The 23,689-nt window shown below is 44.2% G+C and overlaps 1 protein-coding gene and 1 long non-coding RNA gene across 11 annotated transcripts in view; one reads left to right on the top strand and one right to left on the bottom strand.

The window, feature by feature from the left end:
* The window catches only part of TMCC1 (transmembrane and coiled-coil domain family 1), a 66,035-nt gene that overhangs the window by 31,139 nt on the left and 11,207 nt on the right, over positions 1-23,689 (bottom strand). For 4 of the 10 annotated variants that reach the window (XM_066327104.1, XM_066327103.1, XM_066327106.1 and 1 more), the window contains one exon: positions 20,797-21,509. The exons of 3 other annotated variants lie outside the window; for them this stretch is intronic. In XM_066327104.1, the coding sequence (XP_066183201.1) occupies positions 20,797-21,342 (546 nt within the window). In that variant the 5' untranslated portion in view covers positions 21,343-21,509. Of the gene's footprint in view, positions 1-6,707; positions 6,762-20,796; positions 21,510-23,689 lie in introns of those variants that run through there. 3 more of the 10 variants (XM_066327107.1, XM_066327108.1, XM_066327109.1) reach the window with 2 other exon arrangements.
* Positions 11,970-13,088, top strand: LOC136366207 (uncharacterized). Its single transcript, XR_010744490.1, has 2 exons — positions 11,970-12,311; positions 12,679-13,088. It is a non-coding gene; the product is annotated as an uncharacterized lncRNA (long non-coding RNA).

Here is a 23,689-nt window from a genome sequence, read left to right as displayed (position 1 = left end):
TGTGAAAAACAGCTGAACGACAGCTGATGAGTTCTGAAACCAAAAACCAGCAGCAGCTAGCTTTCTGGTTTTGCTAACCAGCCACACTACAGGCATTTGCTTGGAGAAACCTGTAGCATGAGGCCACAGAGCTCTAGTGGTGCCAAGTCCTGCCAGTATTCCATGCGGTTATGTAGAGGGACACTGATCCACAGACTCCTCATCTGGGTCTGCAAAAACAGGAGATTCAGACACACTACGTGCACTGTGACTGAACTGCACTGGCCAAGGAAAACTCCTTGCCCAGCAGTTTGCACCCCAATTATTTAAATCTACAACAGCACAATGCCTTCTTTGCAGTCTTTAGCTTTTTTGCTCTCTGCTGGCATATGAAAAGCAGTATTTTCTTCCTCTTCACTTTTCACATAAACTAGTAAAATCCTGTATTATTTTTGGTGGGCAGAAAAGAAACTTTATCCCACTCCAGTACAGTAGTTTCACACACCAATTACCTTTGGGCACCAGTTCTACACCAATATTGCACGTGCTTTGAAGTTCAGGTTCCAGTGAAACACCACCTTCCCATCCACCTGAAACTCTTCATTCCCTCTGCTCCTGTTGCCAATGTCAGCAGGCTGAAATAATTTATTTCTCATGATAGTAATATTTCTTCCCCCTCTAAGTTTTTGTTCACTATCAACAGGACCCTGGGAACTCTCACACCACAGTGTAGGCACTGGGTCTCAGTGCACTTCCAAGGCAGACGTGCCTCAAGCACAAGCTGTGCCTGCACAAAGGCCACCCTGTGCTAACTGAAGCACTCCTTCAAATTTCCTTTTCTTTGGGAGAAGTTAGTTATTCTAAAATGGAGACTTTTACTAGTTAAAGACTTTCCAAACATGACTTCCAAGAGTTAAATGAGACCACAAAATGTGCAGATAATGCAGAGAAAATATTTTTCTGCAGTTGAACGTTTACCAAGGGACTCCAGGAAAAAACCTCAACAGAACCTCTCTTGTAGTAGAATTTCAGTTTGCATTCTGATGATCATTTTTGCTAAGTATGTGCTCTTAGAATGCCCTATCACACAGCTCTAACAATTGCACATATAATAGGCTGCTGAAATATTTTATTACTCATATTTCAAATTCAAATACAATTTTCTATTTCACGCATACTAAAACCTTCACAGCAAATCTCTGAAGGACAAGAACCTTGCTTCCTTCACAATTCTTCCTGTCTATTTTAAATCTCAAAGCTGAGACTTAAGAAAGGAATGTTTTCAATGCTGAACTCCCTATTCAAATACCAGCTGATTTCAGGGTGATCCAAACCATGTCTCAGGTTAGGAAAAACTCAAAACAAACAAAACCACCACCAACAAAACCAACTAACCAAAACCAAAAAACCATCTTTCTCCTTTATTTTTCCTGTCCATAGGAATAGTTATTGTAAAGTGAGCAAGTCAGCTCCCTCCAACTCGGGAACACTGAGTATGTATGACTGAAACAACAGGAGAATCTCATCTTTGAACAACCAAAACCCTGTGAATGAAACCTCAACTTCTTCTCTGCTCAAACACAACTGTTTACAAATAATCTCTCATAAGAATTATTTTGAAGGCCATTGTCACATTCTTTGTCACAAGAGAGCATCCCAAACTGGATATCATGTAAATGTTGAGAACTAACTCCTCCTGAGCCCATTATTTCATTTCCCCTGAAATTCCAAGGCCCTCCTCCAGCATAAGGGCTTTTCTGTCCCTTCTAGAAAGAACCAAGTTCACGTGCACATCTTTAGGGATGACTGTCACATGCAGAACAGAAAGACTTCCAAAATGAGAGCACTCTTCTCTGCCCTTGAAGAAATACTGGCTGAGGAAAAAGCCAGCTGGTTTGTCACAGGGAACTGAGGGGAAAAGGGCCAATTCTACACAAGCCAAAATCTCTACAAAGGACCCCTAAAGGTAAGTAATCCAGAGTAAAGATGCCAACACTTGTAATGCTTCTTTTGATCTCTGATGGGAGGAAATTCCAATTGTTATTGTCATCCAGTCACGTGTAAGCACCTATTATAAAGTATGATGACCTTCTGCAAGCTGCCATAAGTTGTAGAATTTCATTCTTACAAGGAAATACGCATTTATGTAAGCTGCATTCCCCTATAGTCTGTGTTTACACCCTTTTACATCGTAAGTCTATTTGGCAATGAGCCATTACATGCAATTTGCCAGATCCCCAGCTGGCGTGGATAGGGCTGACTGTCTGGATTATTAGTAATGCTTTCTCCACAAAGAGAAGTTCCCAAATCCTACCTCTAACACCTCTGCAGGTGTAGTTTTACAGACCCTGTTAATTATCAATGTGAAAGATGCTTCAAGTCTATTTTACGTCCTCACTGTCACAGCATTTATGGAGCTGTTACACTGACACAGAACAAACTCCTCAGGAAACCAGATATTCCAGCTTGTGCAATCAGAGCACCAGAAGCCTATCTTTCCTTTCGTAAGATGAATGTAATATCTCTGTAACATCTTCCCACCTTTCTCTGAGCAAGATGATGCAGTGGAAGCTTCCTGAGAACTCACTATGCCTAGAAAAGTTCAGAGCATTTCTAGTCACTCATTCCACACCAGCAATGCTTAGAGGCCTGTTTGCACCTCTCAGCTTTGTGTAGACAAGTCTTTTGGCCTGTACACAGTGCAAAATATCTGCAGGAATAGATTCAAACCTAAGTAACGTGAGCAGCAATACACTGCAATGCTCCTGTTGGTTTGTCTGTCACAGGGCACTCAAACGGCGAACATGAACAAACTTAATGCTACCTTTTCCTTAGAAGCAACAGAAAATTTCTGAATAACTGCCCTTGCACTTACTGTTCAGAGGCTAATTCCCTGTATGACCCAAGGGAGGGCACACACCTGAGTTATGGTGAGGTGTGCCTGGGACAGAATCGCAGCACACTACAAAGAATGCAGTGAAAGTGAGCAACCTCCTATCAGATGCCCCTAGCAATAAGCTGCATCACATCTGTTAAGAGAAAAAGGTTAATTTAAAGGTAATCCACTGAGCTACCAATGTGGTAACAAATATGTCCTTGTAGCTCAGAAGGTTCCATTAGCTCCAACTACCCCACTGGCCTTGTTCAGCCGCGGGTACAGTATTATCACTTCAGTTCCCCAAGCAAGGAAATATGAGGAGCCACAGGGCAACTGTGTGCCTGCTGCTCTGTTAAACATGAGAATCAGGTTAAATTGCATCAAATCTCCAAATTTTCCTCTTCTAACTTTTCCCCACCATTAAGTGTAGCCAAGCTACACCAGGTATCTGCTCTAAGGACAGTTTTACCAGAACTATGCCAGACCAAAACACTAAACCATGTTTTGGTAGTGAACAGATACATTCTATTCCACTGTATCTGCCCAAGATACAAGACACCAAACTCAAGAGCCAAGGGACCTGAGGAAGCTGGGGCCACACTTCAGGAAGAGGTTTTTTCACCTGTGTCAATGACAAGGAGAAATGCAGTCTGTGCTGTCAAACACAGTCACCCCATCACCTTCACACAGGCAAGCTTCTTCTGGCTCAGCTACTCCCAGGGTATTTTGACATAACACACTGAAGTTCCTCCCCCATAAATAAGCTCCACACACACCAGTGGCAACACAGTGACAGCTCAGATGCTGGTAAATCCAGATTGTACTTGAGAACATGAGAGTTTAGCCTAAAATTATTACCATTTTAATGTGCTAGTTAAATGAATGGAGTATCAATCACAGTTCACAAAAAAAAAAAATAAAAAAAATTTGGCTTTTTCTTTCTTTAAACTGAACTTAACTGCTTGGTTCACTGCAATCTTTCCCAGGAACAGTACCTTTTTAAAACGGGGACACATGATAACCTACAAAAATGTCCTCAAATACAGTTCAATTTGTCTCCATTATTCTTCTCTCATAAACCCAGCTAAAACATCTGAACAAATTCACGTTGCATAACAGCTGGATACTATCACCCCAACAGTGAGGGATGTCCCCAAATGCAACACATCAGCAACAGCACTTCTTGAGATCTTGGGCAACTGCAGGGGCCTCCAAGGACTTCCAAACAGCACAAGTTTGAACTAAAATACTCTGAAAACACTTTGGATACTTCAGGAGGGAAAAAAAAGGCATGGAGACCTCCCACAAAACCAGAGGATGACAAAGTGAACAAACCAAATCTGGCCAGGGAAGACATTTGTCGAACCACTCAAAAACCCCAGCAAGTATTTTGCCTATAAGTCTTAATAGTAAAGGCACAATAAATGATGACTCAACTTTTTTTAAGAGTTGCAGACATTTAAGCTGGCAAACTAACACAGAACTTAAGCAGTAACCCACAAATAATAAACAGTGATTTGGTATATGTGAACCAAGTCATACTTGAAGGTAGGTCTGTGTACAACTTTCTGCAATTCCTGATACAAACTGGTTATCAAATGCAAACATTTCATTAAGAAAGATACAGTTAAGTGCTTATACAGCCCTCTCCAGAACACTATTTTAAAAATGATAGCCATTATGTAAATAAGAGAAAGGCATTAACTTCATTCATCCAAGGAAGATGGAGACTGGGAAAGCTGAAATGTTTTGATGGAAGCCACGCAGTACAAATAGCCGCATGGAAAACCAGCTCTTGGAGATTAAAGCCTGGATCATGAGGCCATATTTCTCCTTCCTGCATGAAGTCTTACTTTTTTTTTTTGCTCAAGTTTTATAAGCACTGGTGGCTTATATTTTTCAGTTTGTAGCTCTCAAATTGGCATGGTCCCATTCTATTTGAAGTCTCCACCATTAATTATGGTTAGAAACTGCAATTTTGACCTTGCAGCTGCGTAACACAGGCACACCACATAATAATGTCCAATTTCACACAAGAAGTGGACACACCCTGGGAGCAGGTGCTCCAGGTCCTACAAAAGGATTTGCCAACTCTGAAGTCTAAGTCAGCATCCATAGAAGAACCAAGTTTTTCACACAAGAAATACTAATAAAGTTCTGTTTTATTTTTATACAATCCGGTGTCATTGCATTTCAGCTGATAAAGGTATCAGCAAAATTACACATATCTTCTATGCTTTCCAGCAGATGAAAGGTGCTTTGTACCACCATTTGCATCTCTTGTGCCAAGGACTACCAACACACAGAACTTCCCAGTCCCATCTAAAGCATGGCAAGGCAACAGGGAGATGCAGTTATCACCCCACATCCAAACTGAGATAAACATAATCCCTTTCCAATTGTTCACAAAACTATGCTTTTTGTTTTGGTAAACACAGACCACACTTGCATTTTCTCCTTCAGTTCACCATATTATAAGAGCTGTGCAACTTTTACAATTAAAACACAGAAGTTAAGAATATGTCAGGGCCAGACAATTGTTTTAAGTAGGTTTGACACAATCAGAGCTAATGCAGTGCAAGACACAATTGTGTCAGACAACACAAAAATGGAGAGAGCAAGAAAAACAAATTGAAAACAGTTCTCTTACAGTAAAAAATCAATGCAAACATTTTTCCAAATCATCCTGCCCACCTAAATAAACAAGAATTAAAATGGAATTATCCAAATGAGTTCATTTTAAACTATTTTGGCTGCCCTACATAAATAAAGCTTAGATACAAAGTTCATTACTAACTAGATCAGGTCTCTTTTGAGGGGAAGATTAAACTCTGGAGTATCTGTGGAGACTTCTACTGCTTGCAGACACAGCAGACACAGCTTGACACCTAACAAGACAAACCCTCCAAAGATGCAAGTTTCACTTTTCCCTGAAATGGCCACATCAGCTGATATGAGATATCAGATAAGGCGATTAAAAAAAAAAAAATTACAAATTAATTAGAAAGATACCACAATATTGCAAAGCTGTAGCTTCTTTCAAGACAGTTTGCAGGATGTGAATTCTGACCTATTTTAAATGCTGATGACAGCATTTTAGAATTCTGACGACTGCATTTTAAAACCTTTACAAATACACACACGGGGGTGAGAGGGACAGAGAAGAAGAGCTTAAATGTAAAGTGAAAATTCAGGTTGCCTTTTAAGAGCCCAATACTGTAACCCGTATATGCAGAGCCAAGTCTGCTCACTGGGAATGGTGTACAAAAGATGTACAAACAGGGCTGTGCCGGCAGCTCCAGAACTCTTAATACCTGCAGTGTCCTACACAAACTCAGTTTTATTCATGGATGGATTTTTCCAAATTTTTTCCAAATACATACGTGGGATTGATTCAGTAACAAACAGCAAGGCAACATGGATTAACTCTTTTCTCTCGTAAAGCATCTTCCTGAAACAAATTCGAACACTTTCAATTATTAAACAGCAAAACCTGTATAAGGCAATTCCTTTGTTCTGAAGCCCCGTGCTGCCAGCGAGGGCTATTGAGCCCGCACAGGGCAGATGCTCCCCCGTCCCTGCAGGATCGTGGCTGGGACGGCTCACACCGCCAAGGACCTTGTGCCCAGGACAAAGCATTGTGTGAGGCTCTCACAGACGCCCCTCGGGCACCCCCGGCCCGGCGCTGAGGCCGCGCTGACGGCCACCAGCGGCTCCGCTGCGGAATCAGCGGCCCCGGGCGGACCGCAGGCGCAGCCCGGCCGAGCCTTTGTGTCCGTGCCTGCGCGAACAAAGGCGGAGGAGCCCCCCGCCCGGGGGCGGCTGTGCCGGGCCCGCGGCTCGCACCCACCTTGGAGAGCTGCCTGCGCAGGCTGAAGCGCTGCACCATGGTCCATGCGGGGCCGGGCAGCCCGGGCCGCGGCGGGCCAGCGCCGGCAGCCGGCGGCGCTCAGCGGGGGCTGCGCATCCTCGGGCGCCGGGGCCGGCACCGTGTGCTGGCCCAGCGCTGCTCCGAGGAGCCCGGCGCTGGGCCGGGCAGTGCAGGAAAGGGTAAGACAGGACCGGCCAGGGTAGGGTAGGGCAAAGCAAGGCAAGGCAGGGCGGGGCGCGGCGCTCCCGCCTGCAGCTGCCGGGGGAGGGTACAGGCACACCCGGCACCGCCCCGGCACCGCCCCGGCACCGCCCCGGCACCGCCCCGGCACCGCCCCGGCACCGCCCCGGCACCGCCCCGGCACCGCCCCGGCACCGCCCCGGCACCGCCCCGGCACCGCCCCGGCCCTACGGGAATCTGGCGAGCGCTGCCCCGCCCCAGGGCCCCGCGAAGGGCGGCTCCGTCCCAGCGCTCCCGCCGAGCCCCACCGGACGCGGCCCCGCGCAGCTCCCGCTGCCTCCGCACACTGTGGCACGGGAGTGTCAACTCTGCCCCGGGAATCGCCACGGAAGACCCTGTTGCAATCACTAGAAAACAATTCAAGAAAGTATTTCTCTCTCCCTGCCATAAATACGCAATAAAGATGTGTGGTAAAACAGGTACACTTGGAGTTCTTCAAATGCCACGACAAGAGTGGCTTTCAGCCCCTGAAAGTGTTCTTCCTCCGCTCACAGCACCGGTGAGTGAGGTACACAGTACAATCTCGCAGAACAGGATGGCAGGGCTCCAACCTCACTCGGCAGCAATGCTCCGAGGGGCTGCAGGAGGCCAGCCCCAGGACAGACACAGCGCCAGCCTGCGCTGTGCAGACGGGGCCGGCTCTCGACGCGTTGGACTCGGGCAGCTGCCAGGATGTTCATACACGGAGGAGGTAAACGCAAAAGCCCAAACACAAGGAGGAGCTCAAAATCTCTGACAAAAAAAGTCTGTCTCAGCATTTTGGACTTCTTAGAATTTTGTTTCTAACTCATTTTGTAATTGCCTCCTGCATGCAATAGGAAGGCCTTCCTTTTTGCACTACGCTGAAATGGCCGTGGCATTGATCACTCCAGTACATGGCCTTACTTAAACAGGAAAACAGTTTTTCAGTAACTATCAGCAAAGCTACTGATAAGGAACAGCTCCCATGCCAGAGGATGTCCCTGATGAGTCTTGACACAGTATCAGTGATGGACTATCCAGGATCATGCTGCTCACTAGCACTCTCCTCAGGCCTCAGTCTCACTGGGTAGCAAGTACTGGCACAGTGGCTAAAGGGCTCCCATTGCTTGCTCCAGCTATGACAAATCTGGGCCCCAGAGAGCATGGTGTCTGGTTACGGTGTGTACCTGGCTTTTAGGAGTCAGTTGTGTATTGACCCCATGCAAAATCCCTCCCAATGGCAAGTACTAGGTTAAGTACAGGTTACTGCCATGCATGTAGAAAAAGAAAGGTGCCTTAGGCCAGAATATTTGCCTTGTTAAGGAAAGTAAGTTTCTAGCCTATTTTTAAAGTCATCGGGTGATGTGGACACTAGAGATAGAAGAGACATTTGCAGTTGGGCCATGGAAGGTTATGAGAAGGGCAAGTGTGGTTCATTAAATAGACCTTGAAGGCAATGTCAGGAAGACTAAACAGAGATGTTAATTTTGTAACTGTCATCCAAAAGTAACATCATAGATTCATACTTCAGCACCGAAATCCCAGCTATGAAATGAGAGCAGGATTCAGTAGCATCCAGCCCAGTCAGGAGTAACTCAGGGATACTGAATGCAGACAAGTTCTGTACAGGGGAAGTAACCCTTTTCAAAATGCTCCCAGTTTTTGAAATATATAGAAAGCACAATACCCAGTTTTGTGATGACCACAGAGAGCTGACAGCATAGAAAACTGAAGGGACTGGGGCACTAGAAACACCTCCTTGTACTGACAGAGGAGACACCAGATGCTCAAGGAATTCTGCATCTAGCAGCTGCATCCTCCTCCTCCCTGAACTGGGTCAGTACTTCTTGTTCTGCAGTTTGGCTATATTCAGAAGCCTCATACACACTGTTTAACTCCTACTGCAGAAAATTCATGCCACCACCTTGAACAGCCTGCATGCCAGGAAAGCTCATGTGCCTACTGCTGCAGAGACCAACAGGGCAAGTGTGCTGTGAGAGTGTAAGAGTGTGTGAGATTGTGAGAGAGCATGTGTGTGTGTGTGCACACATGCAGTCAGTCAGTGATGCAGTGTGGGAGTCCACCACAGCACTGGAGTACAATGCTGGAGCCTGGGCAGCCAGGACAGCCACTTGGCCCTGCCACTTTATCTGCTGCACCCAAACCTCCCAGCTTCCATGCTGCCTGACAGCAGATACCAGTGGCTCTGGGCAAGCAGCCTCTCACTCGCTGGGCTTGGTGCCTAAGGTCCTGAGCACTACCTGCTACAGCCACTGTCCTGCACCTGGGACACAGGGTGCCTCATTTTCTCCACACACTCAGCTCTCCTCCATCACGTTTCTGTGGCTCAGAGTCTGGGTCAGAGAGATACAGATAAGGAATGGAGCCAGCTTGGCTGGGATATAATCCACATCAGACCGAGATGGGACTGCCAGATTAGCAAAATTGATGATAGCAACATACTCCTTTGTCTCTGGAGCCGAGGCGCCAGATTCAGCATTTCCAAACTGACGCTTATAATCTCTACAGTTAATTAATGGCTCCTATTCTGAACATATGCAGCTCTTTGCCTTTGTCCCCTGTCTCTGGGCTACTGTCACTTTTTTCCCCCCTAATATTACCTTCCTACAGCAATTCATTCCTGCATAATAGCTTAATTGGTGAATTCTTCTGTTTTTATTCAGGAACATGATAGAGAACATCATGATTTCAGTAAAAGGCATCAATTTTTATTTTCAAATTTAAAATGAATTTGACATAATGAACTAGTGCCTCTGCTTGATATACTTTCATGAGAATACAAAACAACTGGAGTTAATCTTTGGTAAAAAATACCTTGTAAAGAATTTTGGTTTTAAAAATGCTCAGTAAGAATAGAATTATTTGTTTTAATATCCCTCTCACGGAGATCTTCTACAGCTTTTTACTTATAAATCAAATACACAGCTTTTAGCAGTTTTTTTAAAACATATCTTTTAGCACCATGTAAAGCTACAAGAAATATGTACGTATGACTATTACATCAATGCTTGACACATGTGAATGAACAGGAAGGCATCTTCCTGATAACCTCTTACAGATGGACCTTTTGAGATAACCAACAGGAGAGACATTTTCTTATTGCAGAAGGTTTGGAAGATTAAAATTTCATGTCTTGAAACCTACACGTTCTCAGGATCAACCCTATCAGCTTATTTTATATATATTTCAAAATAAAACACTTAAAGACGCCTCAGTATTGTGGATTCATTACAGTGAGCCCCAGATCTCTGCATCCAGCAGGGTATGGGCTGCTGTAGGACAGGGCTGCAGTCCTCTCCGAGTTCTCTTCTCCCCAGTTATCGGATTCGCGCCGCGCCCCCCCCCCCCCCCCCCCCAGTATCGCCCCGTTATCGGACTCCCCCCCCGATTATCGAAATCCCTCCCCGGTTATCGGACTGTCCCCCGTTATCAGAATCCCCCCAGGTTACCGGAATGTCCCCCGTTACCGGAATCCCCCCCGGTTACCGGACTGTCTCCCCCCCGGTTACCGGACTGTCTCCCCCCCGGTTACCGGACTGTCTCCCCCCGGTTACCGGACTGTCCCCCGTTATCGGAATCCCCTCCGTTACCGGACTGTCCCCCGTTACCGGAATCCCCTCCGTTACCGGAATCCCCCCCGGTTACCGGACTGTCCCCTGTTACCGGAATCCCCCCCGTTACCGGAATCCCCCGGTGCCAGGCGCGGCCCGGGCGCTCCCCACGCGCGGCCCCGCAGCGCCCTCTGCGGGCCGGAGCGGCGCGGTGCGGCCCGAGCGCCGGGAGCCGCGGGGCACGGGCAGGACCCGCCGCAGCGGCGCCGAGCACCCCGCTACCGGCACCAAAAGGCCCCGGCACCCGCTCCTGTCACTGGCTGGGGCGGCACTGCACAGACCGTGTCATTCCACCCCGCTGCGGTGAGCACGGACACCTTCCACTGGGCCACGTTGCTCCAAGCCTCTTTTAACCTGACCGTGAACTCTGCCGGGTCTGGGGTATATCAAAGTCCCTCACATTTAAGGATCACCAGAAACTCACACATTTCAAAGATGCCATGTCGTCTTAAAAAAAAAAATCCTCCTCAAGTTCACAAATAAAATCGACTGAGAGGAAAAGAGAAGCCTACGGTCCCCTACTGCAGCACCTTGGCTGCTGACAGGGGCTGCAGCCACCATCAGCACAGCTTTGCCTCTCTCAGTCCCAAACACTGCAAACCCAGGCCTCCATGTCTGCTTTAGTTCAGACAGTCTTATTTTGGGAAAGACTCACCTGTCCTGCCCACATTCAGTGCTAGCAGAAAGTGGGACACGGGCATAGCACTGCTTAGAATAAAAATTACTTCATTTTTTTCAGGGACTGTATTTCTGTTCCTGGCCCAGCACCGGTTTGCTGCTTGAGTACAGCAGATTTCCACTCCTCATCAGGAAAGTCAAGGCATTCCCATAGTTGTAAAATATTTGAACATGCCCCAGTAAAATATCCTTCCTTCCTGCACACTATTTGGAACTGGGAGATTAGATAAGCTCTTTTATTCAGGACTTCCACATGCAAACTGCACAAGGGAGATAAACCCAGTGGTGCCACAACCCTGCCTGATCCTAGCACCCTGGCAGAGTTTCATGGTACACTCAATGTCTCTCCTCTCTGCTACCCACTTCCTATATAGGCTACTGCAAAGGAAAAGCCCCAGGTTTACTATTTTAACATTAATTTCCAACTAAATTACACTTAGAATTTCTACATAACTGTTTCAGAAAGCACTCATGAAACTTTGCAAAAAGGATGACAAATGAGATATATATCACAGTCAAATCTACAATTAGAAATTACTTAAAACATTTTTGAGTTGTCATGGGATTTGATATTAGCACAGTAACTATCATAGACAGTGTTGGTACAGTGAACAAAGGCAAACAAAGCATTATCTTTAACTTTGGCAACATCCTCACAGTTAAAGACAATGGGGATAAAGATGGTTCAGCCCTTTACCCAATGGCTCAAAATTATGATTTTATAGAAATTGTCCCCAGTCCTAAGAGAGATTTGGCAATGATCTTGGATGGTAGTCTACTGTGAAAGATGCAGACCAGTCAAAAACACTGGTGACACATCTGCAGCGGCTCTGCTATCTGCTGCAGCACACACCTATCTCCAGAGCTTGCTGGAGTTGAACCACGTCAGCAGAAGATGTAGCATGCAGTTTTAACAGCAGTGCCTACAGAAGGTTACATTTTTAGCCTTATAATCGAGCAAACAAGTAACCTCCCAGTGAAGGGCTCCAGTTGTTCACAACTTGAGGTGGTAACACCTCCACCCTGCCCAGAACAACAACACCAACTGTAGGGCTTGAGGAATACTGGAAGGGTGAGTGTAACCTGAGGGAAGGGATTACAAAATAAGAAGCATGTTATAACATTTTAACACAAATAATACTTTTCCTTCTGTAAAAAATTAGATCTGGACTAATAATGATGACATCCTTCAGATTTCAGTTATACTACAATTAAATTCTTGGCTCTCCTCATATAGAATGTGTTTGTGTATCCTTTGCCCACAAACAAGACTTTGAGCCTAATGCCCCTTCTGCTGCACAAAGGTCACTGCTCCCAGAGAGGGAAAACAGTGTCAGGTGCAGAATGGGCTTCTGGGGCAATTAAGTAACTGCAGACTAATTTCTGAGCTTGTGAAATAACCCGCAGCCTACCCCTGACCTACCCCAACTCACAATTAGGCCACGCCAGTGATCTGCCAGTATCTCCTATTGCTGCAAGACACGAACAGCACAACCCCATGACCCTGCACAGCACGAATGCTGGGCGGACTTCACTGGGAGCAGAGTGGCACAGGGGCACAGGAGACAGGGCTGCCCTGGCCACAGTGACACAACCCCATCTGGATATGTTGGGAGCCTAGATCTGCAGCTCCAGTACAGTACTACTTTTAAGAAAAAGAAAAAATCCTGCTGTCCTGAAATGCTCTTTGTTCATTGTCCATCAAGGTTCTTGTACATCTGGCTGTCAGGGTAGTTCCTGCTTCACCCTCCCAAATGGGGACAAGGTCTCCCTTCCTAGGAACTGTGCAAGCTGGTGATGGTTGAACATTATTCAGCTGCAGATGCTGAAAGTGAAATAATTTTTAGCATTTCCAGTCCCTTACAGCCAAAACTACAAAATATTTTACTTCAATCAGTTACAAAAAAAAAAAATTACCAAATGCTCTCCACCAATGTGAGCTGAACAGGAGAGTCAGCACTAAAGTATGGTGCTAAGATTGCTTGTTCTTTGGGGAAATGGGTTAAAGCCAAAGTCATCTTTTAGAGATCCAGGACATACTGTTCATACCCACAGTAGACTTTCTACATGGTTTTAATGCTATAAAAAAACTGTCCTTTGCCCTTTCACAGGTGGTTGTTGCAGGAGTATTGCATGGCGTTCAGGATAGGACAATTTTCAAAAAGTTTCTGGCAAATAAGTTACCACTAAGGCCATTTACAGTTGGAGAGAAACTGTTCATTCTTTCACAACTGTGCTATATATACTGAAAGGATGGTACCTTACTATCTTGTTTATGTTATCATGCAGTGTGCAGACCAATGTGAGCACTTAGAAGAAGTCACTGTAAGTAAGTAAGAAAAGCAAGCTTATTGCTGGTAGGTTTTTGATGCCATGGGATTGACATCATCTGGAAAATATTGATGCAGCCACAAGCTGAAGACTGTAAATTTATGCCAAAAGCGTATGTAGTAATCTTCAAAAATGCGGACATCAACAGAATACAGATTTAAGTTGTTATCTTTGGATTTTGGTTATCTGAAATATTTATGAAAACTTATTGTCAAAACTGACAAGTGGATGAGGACATGTGAAGTTCTGTCAGGACACTATAGGACTGAAGTGAGTGGAGCCTTGAGAAGCTGCTCTATGAGAATCCCACCACAGGACAGTAAATCCTTTCTCTCATCACTCCTGTAGCCCTAAGACAAGCAAATGGCAACCTGAAAATGTCTGGGCCTACGGAGGCAAAAAGCTGCAAATCCATCAAATGGCTTCATATTAAATTAATACAAGTTGGTCTATCTTCTGAGTGATGCCAGAAGGTGTCAGCCAAGGGCTTCCACCAAACACTCCAAACCAATTCCCTGTCCAGAACCTGGACTGAAAACCCTGACCTCACTACAGCCATGCTCCAACACCAACACTGGTGTCATGCCCAGGTGACAGCAAACTGTACAGGGACCTCAGCAACAAAAAAATCACAACGAATGAGGTTCACAAGGCCAGGTGCTGGGTCCTGCATGTGGGTCACAGGCATCGATAAAAGTTCATGTGGACACAACTGCTCACCAAAGTACCAGTAATTTCCTCTCTCTCAAATATCAATATTGTTCTGGTCTTGACACATAATTAATTACTCCACAAAAAGCTCTGTACGTACATGAGACCCAAATGAGATCCATGTAGGCTCAATCATTATCATTTTCAAACAACCATAATCCTGATTTTCTCAACTCAGTGGGTTGCCTCTACAAGAAAAGATCTATGCAAAATATTGAGACTGCTTGAAATAAAAGCACAACTGAAGTATCTCAGTAAGATTTTAATTACACTTTCAGCGCTATGACAATCTCATTTTTTAGCTTCTGTACAAAGCCTAACAATACGTGGCAGGACTATGACACATGCAAATATATGTAATGAGGTATTCAGAAAAATCCAATCTGTTGTTTTGGGATAACTTTTTGCCCTTCTATTTCAACAACAAACTGAGAAAACAGAGAATGGAACAATACTGTGAGAAAAAAACATTTTGTGTGCAGAGGATTATTAAGAATTTATTCTCCTTTATGCCACAAAGTACTCAATGTCCTTCATTCCCACTGAGAGTGAAGGACCCCAGCACCACAGAACCAGGCTCATCCAAAACTCATTATTCTGCAGAACCACACAAACATGAGTAACACAAGGTCAACCTATTTACAGACAAAGTTAAAACAGCACCAGAGTTTTCCACCTTTACCTGAAAGAGACCATCACAGCCTTTGTTAAACTCTGACAGCTGCTCCAGGCTTAACCCTGTTCTTCACATAAACCAGTGCTTAAAGTAGAGTCTGTATTATGCTTTTGTTGTATGGTAAGAGAACCTCTAAACTCTCTGCACAGCCTGAGCAGGCAGCTCTGCTGTCTCTGTGAGCCCCAGTGCCAATGCAGTAGCACTCCAACACGGCCCCAGTAGCCAGGGTCCAACCTTGGCCCAAGGGTTTCGCAGAGCGAACAAGAAATAAAGACTCCTGTCTCCAAAACTTCACAGCATCCACATAGAAAACACGGACAGGGAAAAGAAAATACCACCACCTAACCAAACAACCCCTCACTTCAGTTAACAATACAACACTTTGAGAAGATCACCTTCCTAAGCTTTCTGGCACTGTGTTTAGTGGGGGAGGCTGTGTCTGTGTGTAAAGGGGTTACAGACATGAAAAGGAAAGGAGAGGTGTAGCTGATCACGAGACAGCTGGAAACTGCCCCTGCCATATGAAATAAGCTGGCTGGGGAAAGAGGAAGCTCCTGAAATAGGAATACTGAGGCTTAAGAAGACATCTGACATGCCAGAAACTCCAGATCAGGAGTGAAAGAAATACATTGGCTACAGCTATTTTTTAAAATGCAACATAAATGACAAAATGGTGCCCAGTACATGAAGAAAGATGACTTCCATCTCGTTCATATGGCTGGAACAAAGACATCAGGAAAAACAAGGGTAAAAAATGGTGATGGGATAGGAGCTTTCAGAAGTTTAAACAGATCAATACAGAACAGAGGCAAGACAAACTAATATCAATATCATATCTATTTAGCAGCTTTTCCTTGCACACAGCACTCTGCATGTGACACAGGTCGAAGGGGACTCTGAGAAGCAGGCTGGAGAACCCAGCTCCTAGAGCTTCCCTGCTCTGAGCCCTGCCCTTCCACAGTAGCCCCATGGGGGCGGGGGGTGAGTTTCTTAATGTACCAGGGAATTGAATTACAGAATTTCCTTTTGTGCTTTTGCAATTTACCTCGTGGACATGGCCAGGCTGATAAGGATTTTTTTTCCTTTTCCAAACTGTTCAGACACAGCCACCTACTGTTAAAAAGAAAACGTAACAGCATTGAGCAGGACTAACCCAACAAGTAAATAAATCACAAGCTTTAGCCAAGCTCAACACAGCATTTCTGTAGGCAGCATCAAGCATAAACTCCAGTCACTGTGCAGCCCTGAACAGAAGGATGAAGCTCAGGGCTTGACTCCACAAAACATGGAAGATATGGAAATAGTCTGGATATGTTTAACAGGTCTTAAGCTTCAGTAGTAAGCTAGACTGAAGCATGTGGGCTCCTGCTCATCAATGCCTGACAAAACAGTTCTGCAACAGGTAATGCTCCTGCCATTCCAATAAGAAGCACTGACAATTTCACAGCAGCCCACAAAAGCATATAGAATAATCATCTGATAAAATAAGCCTTTGATAAAACATAACTGAAGGCTAATTTCTCAGCAATCCAAGTCTGCTAACTTCCTACATCTACTCACAGCAGAACCTTCTGCAGTCACAGTCAAACCTTACAAGCAGTGAGAGTACATGGCACACAAGGGTGTGCAGTGCCTGCAGCTCCCTGACTGAGCCCATCACCTCCCACTTCAATGTCCTAGTGAGCAGGTACAGAGCCCATGAAGCAAACAAAATGTTCATTACTCTTCCTAAGTGTCATAAATCTGAATATTCAGAAAAAAAGACAGGAAAGCAGAGCAGGAATTTCTGCCTTAAGAGCAGTGCCAGCACAGTGACACAGGTGACATCAAGGCATGGGCACAGCCCTGTGCAGTTCAACCCCTGTTACCTGAGAGGGCAGAGGAGCCCCAGAACCACTGGCACACATCCAACACCAAGAGGAACGAGCTGTGTCAGTCACAGCAGGGGGAAGTACCAGCAAAGCAAACAGTGAAGGAAGACAGAAATTAGAAAACAGAGTTATATTGTTTGACTACAAGTCCTATTATGTAGTTCTTGTCATTATTAAATCACAACTTTTCCATTCTATGCATTGTTTCTCTGTTCCTGTAACTTGTATAGCCCATATGTTCACAACAGATGGATCAATGCTGTAGCTCAGTGACATTTTTCTAATTATAGATGGATTTATGAAATTCTTAAATAATTTCGAAGAATACTCCCTGCTGAGGGAAGGTGAGTCAGTGTAGCTTCACTGTCAGCAGCAAACACCAAAACCAAGGAAGTGAAATTGGTGTGGTTTTATTAAAAGGAAAAGGCCAAAAATTATTTAAAAGATAGTATCACAAAAAGCTGAAGGAAACAAATAGGCAAAGTGATAAGAAAGTAAGCACAAAACAACAACAACAAAAACTGAAGTGAAAGTTAGATGTAGAGACAATCCATATAGGCTTGGTAGAACCAGGGGTCCAGAGGACTCTCAACCCTGATGACTGTTATCTGCCAGACACTTTAAAAAAGATTTCTATTTCTTAAGCCTCATTATGTAATTTAGTCTCAGTGAGGTTAAATAAAATAGGAGAATTTAGGGTTAAAGTAACACTGTGTGAAACAGCTTCAGATACCTCATAACTTAAAGACAGTGTTTAAAGCCTGAATTTACATCAAACTTTAAGTTTGCTCTAATGATTTCAGATTTTTCCTGGCTCTTTATTGATTTTCATTTGAAGCGTGCTGTAACTAATTTTCCAATACAAATTGCTGAATGAAGAGCAACTTAAAAACTCATTAATTATAGCCATAAATTCCAGCAGTGTGGCAGCCTGAATGCTAAGCTGGCTTCTCCAATGGAAACAACACTGACATCTGTTACAAGGATGATTTACCAAATGACTCCATTAAGCTTTATCAACTTCACCAAATCACAAACCAAGAAGCTCTGCTAACAATCATATCAGTGATGTAAAATTTACATGGAGATGATTTACAAATGCATTACATCTCTATACTGAAAATTCAGTAAAAGCTGCTATATATTATATAAAGCTGTACAATCATCTGCATTTAACCTGCAAGTTGTCTCCCATTAATTTGTAACTTTGAGTGGCATCAACATAATTTAATCCTAGTATGCACAGACATACGCCATGGCCAAGACAGTACATCTCAGACTGAAATAACAGCAAGATATTAAGCTACTATGGCAGACACACGGTGCTTTTCATGGAATATCAGACAACATTCTGTGGCTCTGTGAAAAAAACCCAATATTTGTATTTTCCAGTTTTTACTTTATGTTTCCTGTGCAAATTAAGTCAAGGGTAGTTCACATGATTTTACAGCTCCTAACATTATGCAGATTGCATAGTAATATTGCAGCAGTCTTAACCTTTCTGGCACTTGGAGGCATAAGGGGATAGAAATCCCCATTTCTGGAAGGTAACATTAAAGTACTGAATAACTCCTCCAATCCTTGTGCCACACTGTGAGGTAGTGCTGCTACCTGCTCTTGGGAGAGAAAATGTGGTACACCACACAGACCTGCCAAAATTCTAGAAAAGAAAGAATCCAACTCTTCTGTCCATCTTTCTTCCCTCTGCTACAGACTACCCACTAAAAGACAAAAGCTAGTAACAGAAAACGGGCACACGAAACGTGATTTCTGTACGAGGGATTGAGACTCACATGTCTCTCTCATTTTAGGTCTCCTTCTCCATAGGAGTATTTCCTCGGCCAAGTCACTTCAGACTACAGTATACATTGTTATTGTTCGTCACAAGATGGTGCAAATATCGAAAAGCAGCTGGAAATTCACTGAGCTCTAACAAGGCTCAGCTGGTCACACAAGTCTCTGACGGTTGAGTCTCCAAAGGTGGCCTTTCCTCCCTCGTTTTGTTCTCTTCTTTCAGACTCCAGTCCTGCTCTCCAGCACGGAGGGCAGAAAGGCCGTGCAGCTCCTGTCCTTCAGGCCGCTGAGGGCACAGCCAGCAGCCCCGAGGATGGTCCCCAGTGGGGTGACTGCCCGGCGAGGCCAGGGACCCCCACGCCCAGGCGCTGCTCCAGAGGAACGGCAGCTGCAGGGTGAGGGCGGCTGCCTCACCCAACCACAGGCCCTTAGGTGCCCAAAACTGACTCCTAAATCTGTTCTCACAGCTGCAAGATGCTGTAGCAGAATGCTATCAGATCAACAGTCCTCATTTTTCCTGTCACTCCTGACAAGTGGTTCCAGTGGTTTCCAAACTTTGCACACTGAATCAGTACAAAATTTTTGAGCATGGACTCCCAATAGATGTGTGCTTATTTATAAACTATATATATGTACTACTCAACTAATACAATATGCTTATTTCAAAACATACACAGAAACACAACATATAAAGGAAAAGAAAGATAAAACAAACCAAAAAGTATTTCCTTCCTACGCTCCAGTGGACTGTCCTACTCACACTCCACTCTGGAAACCACCAATCCAGGAAACCATTTCATCAGACAAGCTGCATAGCTGGGAGAAAAGACACCTCACTCCAGGCCTTTCCCCATAGTCCTACATAGTTTACCTAACATGCTTAGGCCTGTTCAATCTCCCTCCTCATACATAAAGAAAGGGACTACTGTTTCAAATCAACAAACCAGACCTTGCTTTATAAACTTCTGTTGCTGGATTTGGGTACAAACTCAAGAAAACTAACAGGTTTCCCTAAAATCTCCTGAACAAAGGTTGTGAGTTCACTCACAATTCGGAGAGAGGCACTACACAAATGCACCTGAAGCTATTCTGAGGTCTCTTTCTGAGGCCTCTCAATGGCTTTACTAACTGCAAAGTTAACCAGCCGAGGGGACTGCATGCTTTTCACAACTACTTTATTACTGTCTCTGTTGTTTCAACAGTTGGCAAGAAGCAAAAGTTTTAGATACCCCTCCAGCCAGACTCCTTCAACGTTTCTTGCAAGAGGAAACAACTTCTTAAAGTATATCCAACCGCCATAGACACCTTTGTTATTAAGGGCTGCTTTTCAGGGGACTCTCCGAACCAGTGTTCTGAACAAGCTAAAATTAGTTAATCAGAAAATTAGTCTATCAAAAAGCAAACAACCCCCCCCCCCCCATCAAACTCCAAGAATGCTTCAACTAAATTAATCTAAGAAAGGGGAGAAATGGTAAGACAAATGCTGCTTCTTGGTATCATAAATAAGCTGATATGCACAACTTTGCAAGAGCATGTCACAGAACGAAGCCTGTCATTTCACTGAATGTTTTCCCCACACAGGCAGGACAAACTGAAGGAGACAGCAGCGATCCTTCATCAGCAGAGCAGCCAGGCTGATCTAAATCACATACAGAAAACCCAGCACTGAGGGGCTGGACAGCTGCACAGGCTGCAGCCCATGTTCCTAGAGTCTTCACAGCCTAAAAGACCAACAGCACCATCCACCTAAACTGGAATTCTCTGCTTATATAAAATACAGACGAAAATGAGAGAGGAATTAAAAAAAACCATCTAGGTAAATGGAAGGTTTTGTTGCAGGAACTAGCGAACAGCTGCTAAGCAGGGCTACTCTGGCTGCTGCTCGGCCCATCACTCCTTGTTTGACTGTGGTGTGCCATCAAAAACAACCTCATGTATTTCAAAAGTAGCTCTCATTTCCACTGATAAAATACATACAAAATCAGCCACCTGCCATGTGAGAAAATGACTAACGCTTGCATCTTTTAAGCTCTTTGCTTCACCACCAAAGAAGCTTTTGAACACTGCACCATCTGAATTTGCTGAAAGAAACCTGCTTCTCAAAACAAGATTTCAAAGTACTTAAAAAACATACAAGGAGATGATAAGATCAAAGGTAAATCTGAGTAACTTACTGCTGCTGCTGCGGCCTCCTCTCCACCTACATAGATGGAAGAAGCAATCTCCATCACAGACAAGTTTGTGGGAGCATCTGTAGTGGATGATGATCTGGGCCGACCCGACTGAATATCCTGAGCAGACCTTCTGTTGATCTGCGGGCTTCCTTTTGGGGCATCTCCCTTGCCCCACCTGCTGTGCAGGCTGGTCCCTCTCTTCATTTTGGGTGGCACTCTGATCTGCTGAAGCACCCGGTTCAGAGCTGTGGGGTGGGTGGAGACACCATCAATTTCAGCACAGACGCTTTGGCTTTCCAAATCCAGGTCAGGCTCCAGCTCAGCCTGAGCTTGCTGGACATCATGTGGAGAAACAGACGACCTCCTGCGCTGATGCTGGAACAGGTGCTTCAAGCCTTGACCAATGACATTAATGTTCTCCAAAGCATTATGCGTTATTTTGGATAATTTTTGCTCTGATTCATGTTGTTTTTTTGTCTCTTGATCTTGGGATTTGCCTCCAGGATCAGGGTCATCAGACAACTGTTCAGTGCCAGACGGCTCCATTGATGACACCCAATAAGTTTATTTGACTATTCATACATAAATATGTCCCTTTTCTTTAAAAGGCTTGTGTTTTTTTTTGAAAATGCCAAGATTGCCAGCCAATTAGGTGTGTAATTGCTTCAAGAGTGACTACACATGCAGCTGTGCCTCGGTGATCTCATGCTTATCTAATGTTAAACAAAAAAGTAGTCATTATTATACATCCATGCAGCAGGTGTGGGTTAAAAATCCAATGTGCAAAACATGCTGTTAACAAAATAAAACGTATCAGTCCTTGGAGCATCCCTCCACATGGCATTAGTTGCATTTAGGCTGTATGCAGAAGCTGAAGCTTGTGTGAGACAAGTCACTCATTGCCTGGGGGGAGAAGCCCAGCACAGGGGGAGCAGGAAAGCAAGAAAGGTAAAAAAGCTGTTCAAAAGGGGGAGAAGCAAGATGAAACCAGTGGCGTTTTGTTTATTCAGAACAAGCCCATAGTAACATCGAACAGAACATGAGGTTAAACTTCTGAAGAGCATGTTAGTCACTTTGGCAGAATTAATTTTGCTCTTTGACAAAGATCCGATACTAAGACCCTAACTTAACAGTATCTAACATGTGCAAAACCCCAGAACATTTCCAAATGTTCACCCAATCCATTTCCAAATAGTGAGAAACCGCTTATTACAGCCAGCATCCACTGATGGCACTGGAAACTAGACATGAAAATGTGTCTTCAAGCAAGAACAGGCAAGTGAAATGCTTTCAATTGGCATACTCTTGTCCATAGCTCTCAGAGCAAACAAGAATGCCTTTTGAAAAGTAGATTAAGCAACCAATCTGCAAGAGATCAGCATCAGGTATGTGCAGTTCAGCCTCTGGCACACGAACTGCGCAGCTGTTCTTGGAGAGCTCAACCCGAGTCATTCCCTGGGCTCAGGCAGGACTGGATTACACAACAGTGCAGCTCAGCACTTGTGTAGCAACAGCTATGGGAAAAGGTCAGCAAAGATATGGGGAAGGAAGGGAGGACGGAAGGAAGGACACAGTAACTGAAAGTGTTTTACATCAGCACCATGAGATCACATGCTTAGAAGCTGACCACTGTTTTTTGCAAGAGAGAACTTTGCTTAGGCTTCTATAAATACAGAAACCAGCTCACAGAGGTCTACCTCAATCTTGGCAGAAAGCACTCTGTGCTTTAGAAAAGAATTATTTGAAACTCAGCATTTTTGGGATTTGAGAGTGTTCACTTCTATGCTAAAACAGCTGCAGAAAAATAATGCATTGAGCTTACAATTTGAGTGCTCTCAATCTTGTGCATCTGAAGCCTAAACACACGGGTTAAACAGATATTCCAAAATGCTCTCCAAACTGCCATCCAAAAATATCAGAAGAGATGCCCCTCTCTCTCTCTTTTTTCAAGTGTCACTGCTGTCAGTTGGAGGCAAGAAGAAATCATGCAGGACTTCATCTCAGTACTTTGAAGATGCTATAAGCATTAAGTCTAAATATACTGGCCAGTTTAATCAGTAACACATTAAACGCAAAGGAATAAATTATATCCAAGAAAAATATATTTACCCACATTCATGCAGCAATTGTGTGGCGGAAGAAAATAAGATGCACCAATGACATACTCATATACTTAACACTTTCTTAAATGAATTCAAGTGCCTTTATGTGTAGTGGTATGCTTTCACTTTTTACCTTGCTTTTCTAAATCTTTTTTTTTTTTTCTCCTCAGGTAACAGGTTTTGCAGAAAGTTACACTACAAGTCTCCACTCAATTTATGCTTTGGGACAAAAAATTGCAAAACTAGATGCTCATTTTTAACCAACAGATCAAATGGTTCAGTGAACAAAACTCATCATCTAAAAAATCAAGAGTCCCAAAACTATTTGGCGTATAAAGTACAAACCTGACAGCTGACCCATAACTGCCTTTTTCATTTTAGCTAATTCACTCAACATTTATTTTTCAGTCAGGAAAGTCAGACGAGAACTGCAGTTCTTATTAAGGTGACCAGTATAGTCTCCAGCCAGGATCTCTTTGACCTCCTGCATACTCTCTATCCACACTATCACTGGCAATGCTGTTGATCTTAAAGAACACCACGTGAGTCTAACCGGAGTTCCATGCATTATCTGCTAGAAAAAATTATTCTGCTTAAATTAAGCCTATGGCAATTTACAAATCAACCTGAAACAAACCAGCCCACAGTGAGCTGACAAACAAGGCATGGCCACCCAGTGTATTCTGGGACAGATTTCTGAAACTACATGGCCTCTGAGAGGCTCCTAATGCGAGCCTGGTAGAAATCTCCTACTTCTATTTCCATAGGAGGAGTCTGTTGTGAGCACGAAA

The sequence above is a fragment of the Sylvia atricapilla genome, chromosome 11, assembly GCF_009819655.1.
Source record: "Sylvia atricapilla isolate bSylAtr1 chromosome 11, bSylAtr1.pri, whole genome shotgun sequence".
NCBI lineage: Eukaryota > Metazoa > Chordata > Aves > Passeriformes > Sylviidae > Sylvia > Sylvia atricapilla.
This window is presented reverse-complemented; position numbering and strand designations above follow the sequence as displayed.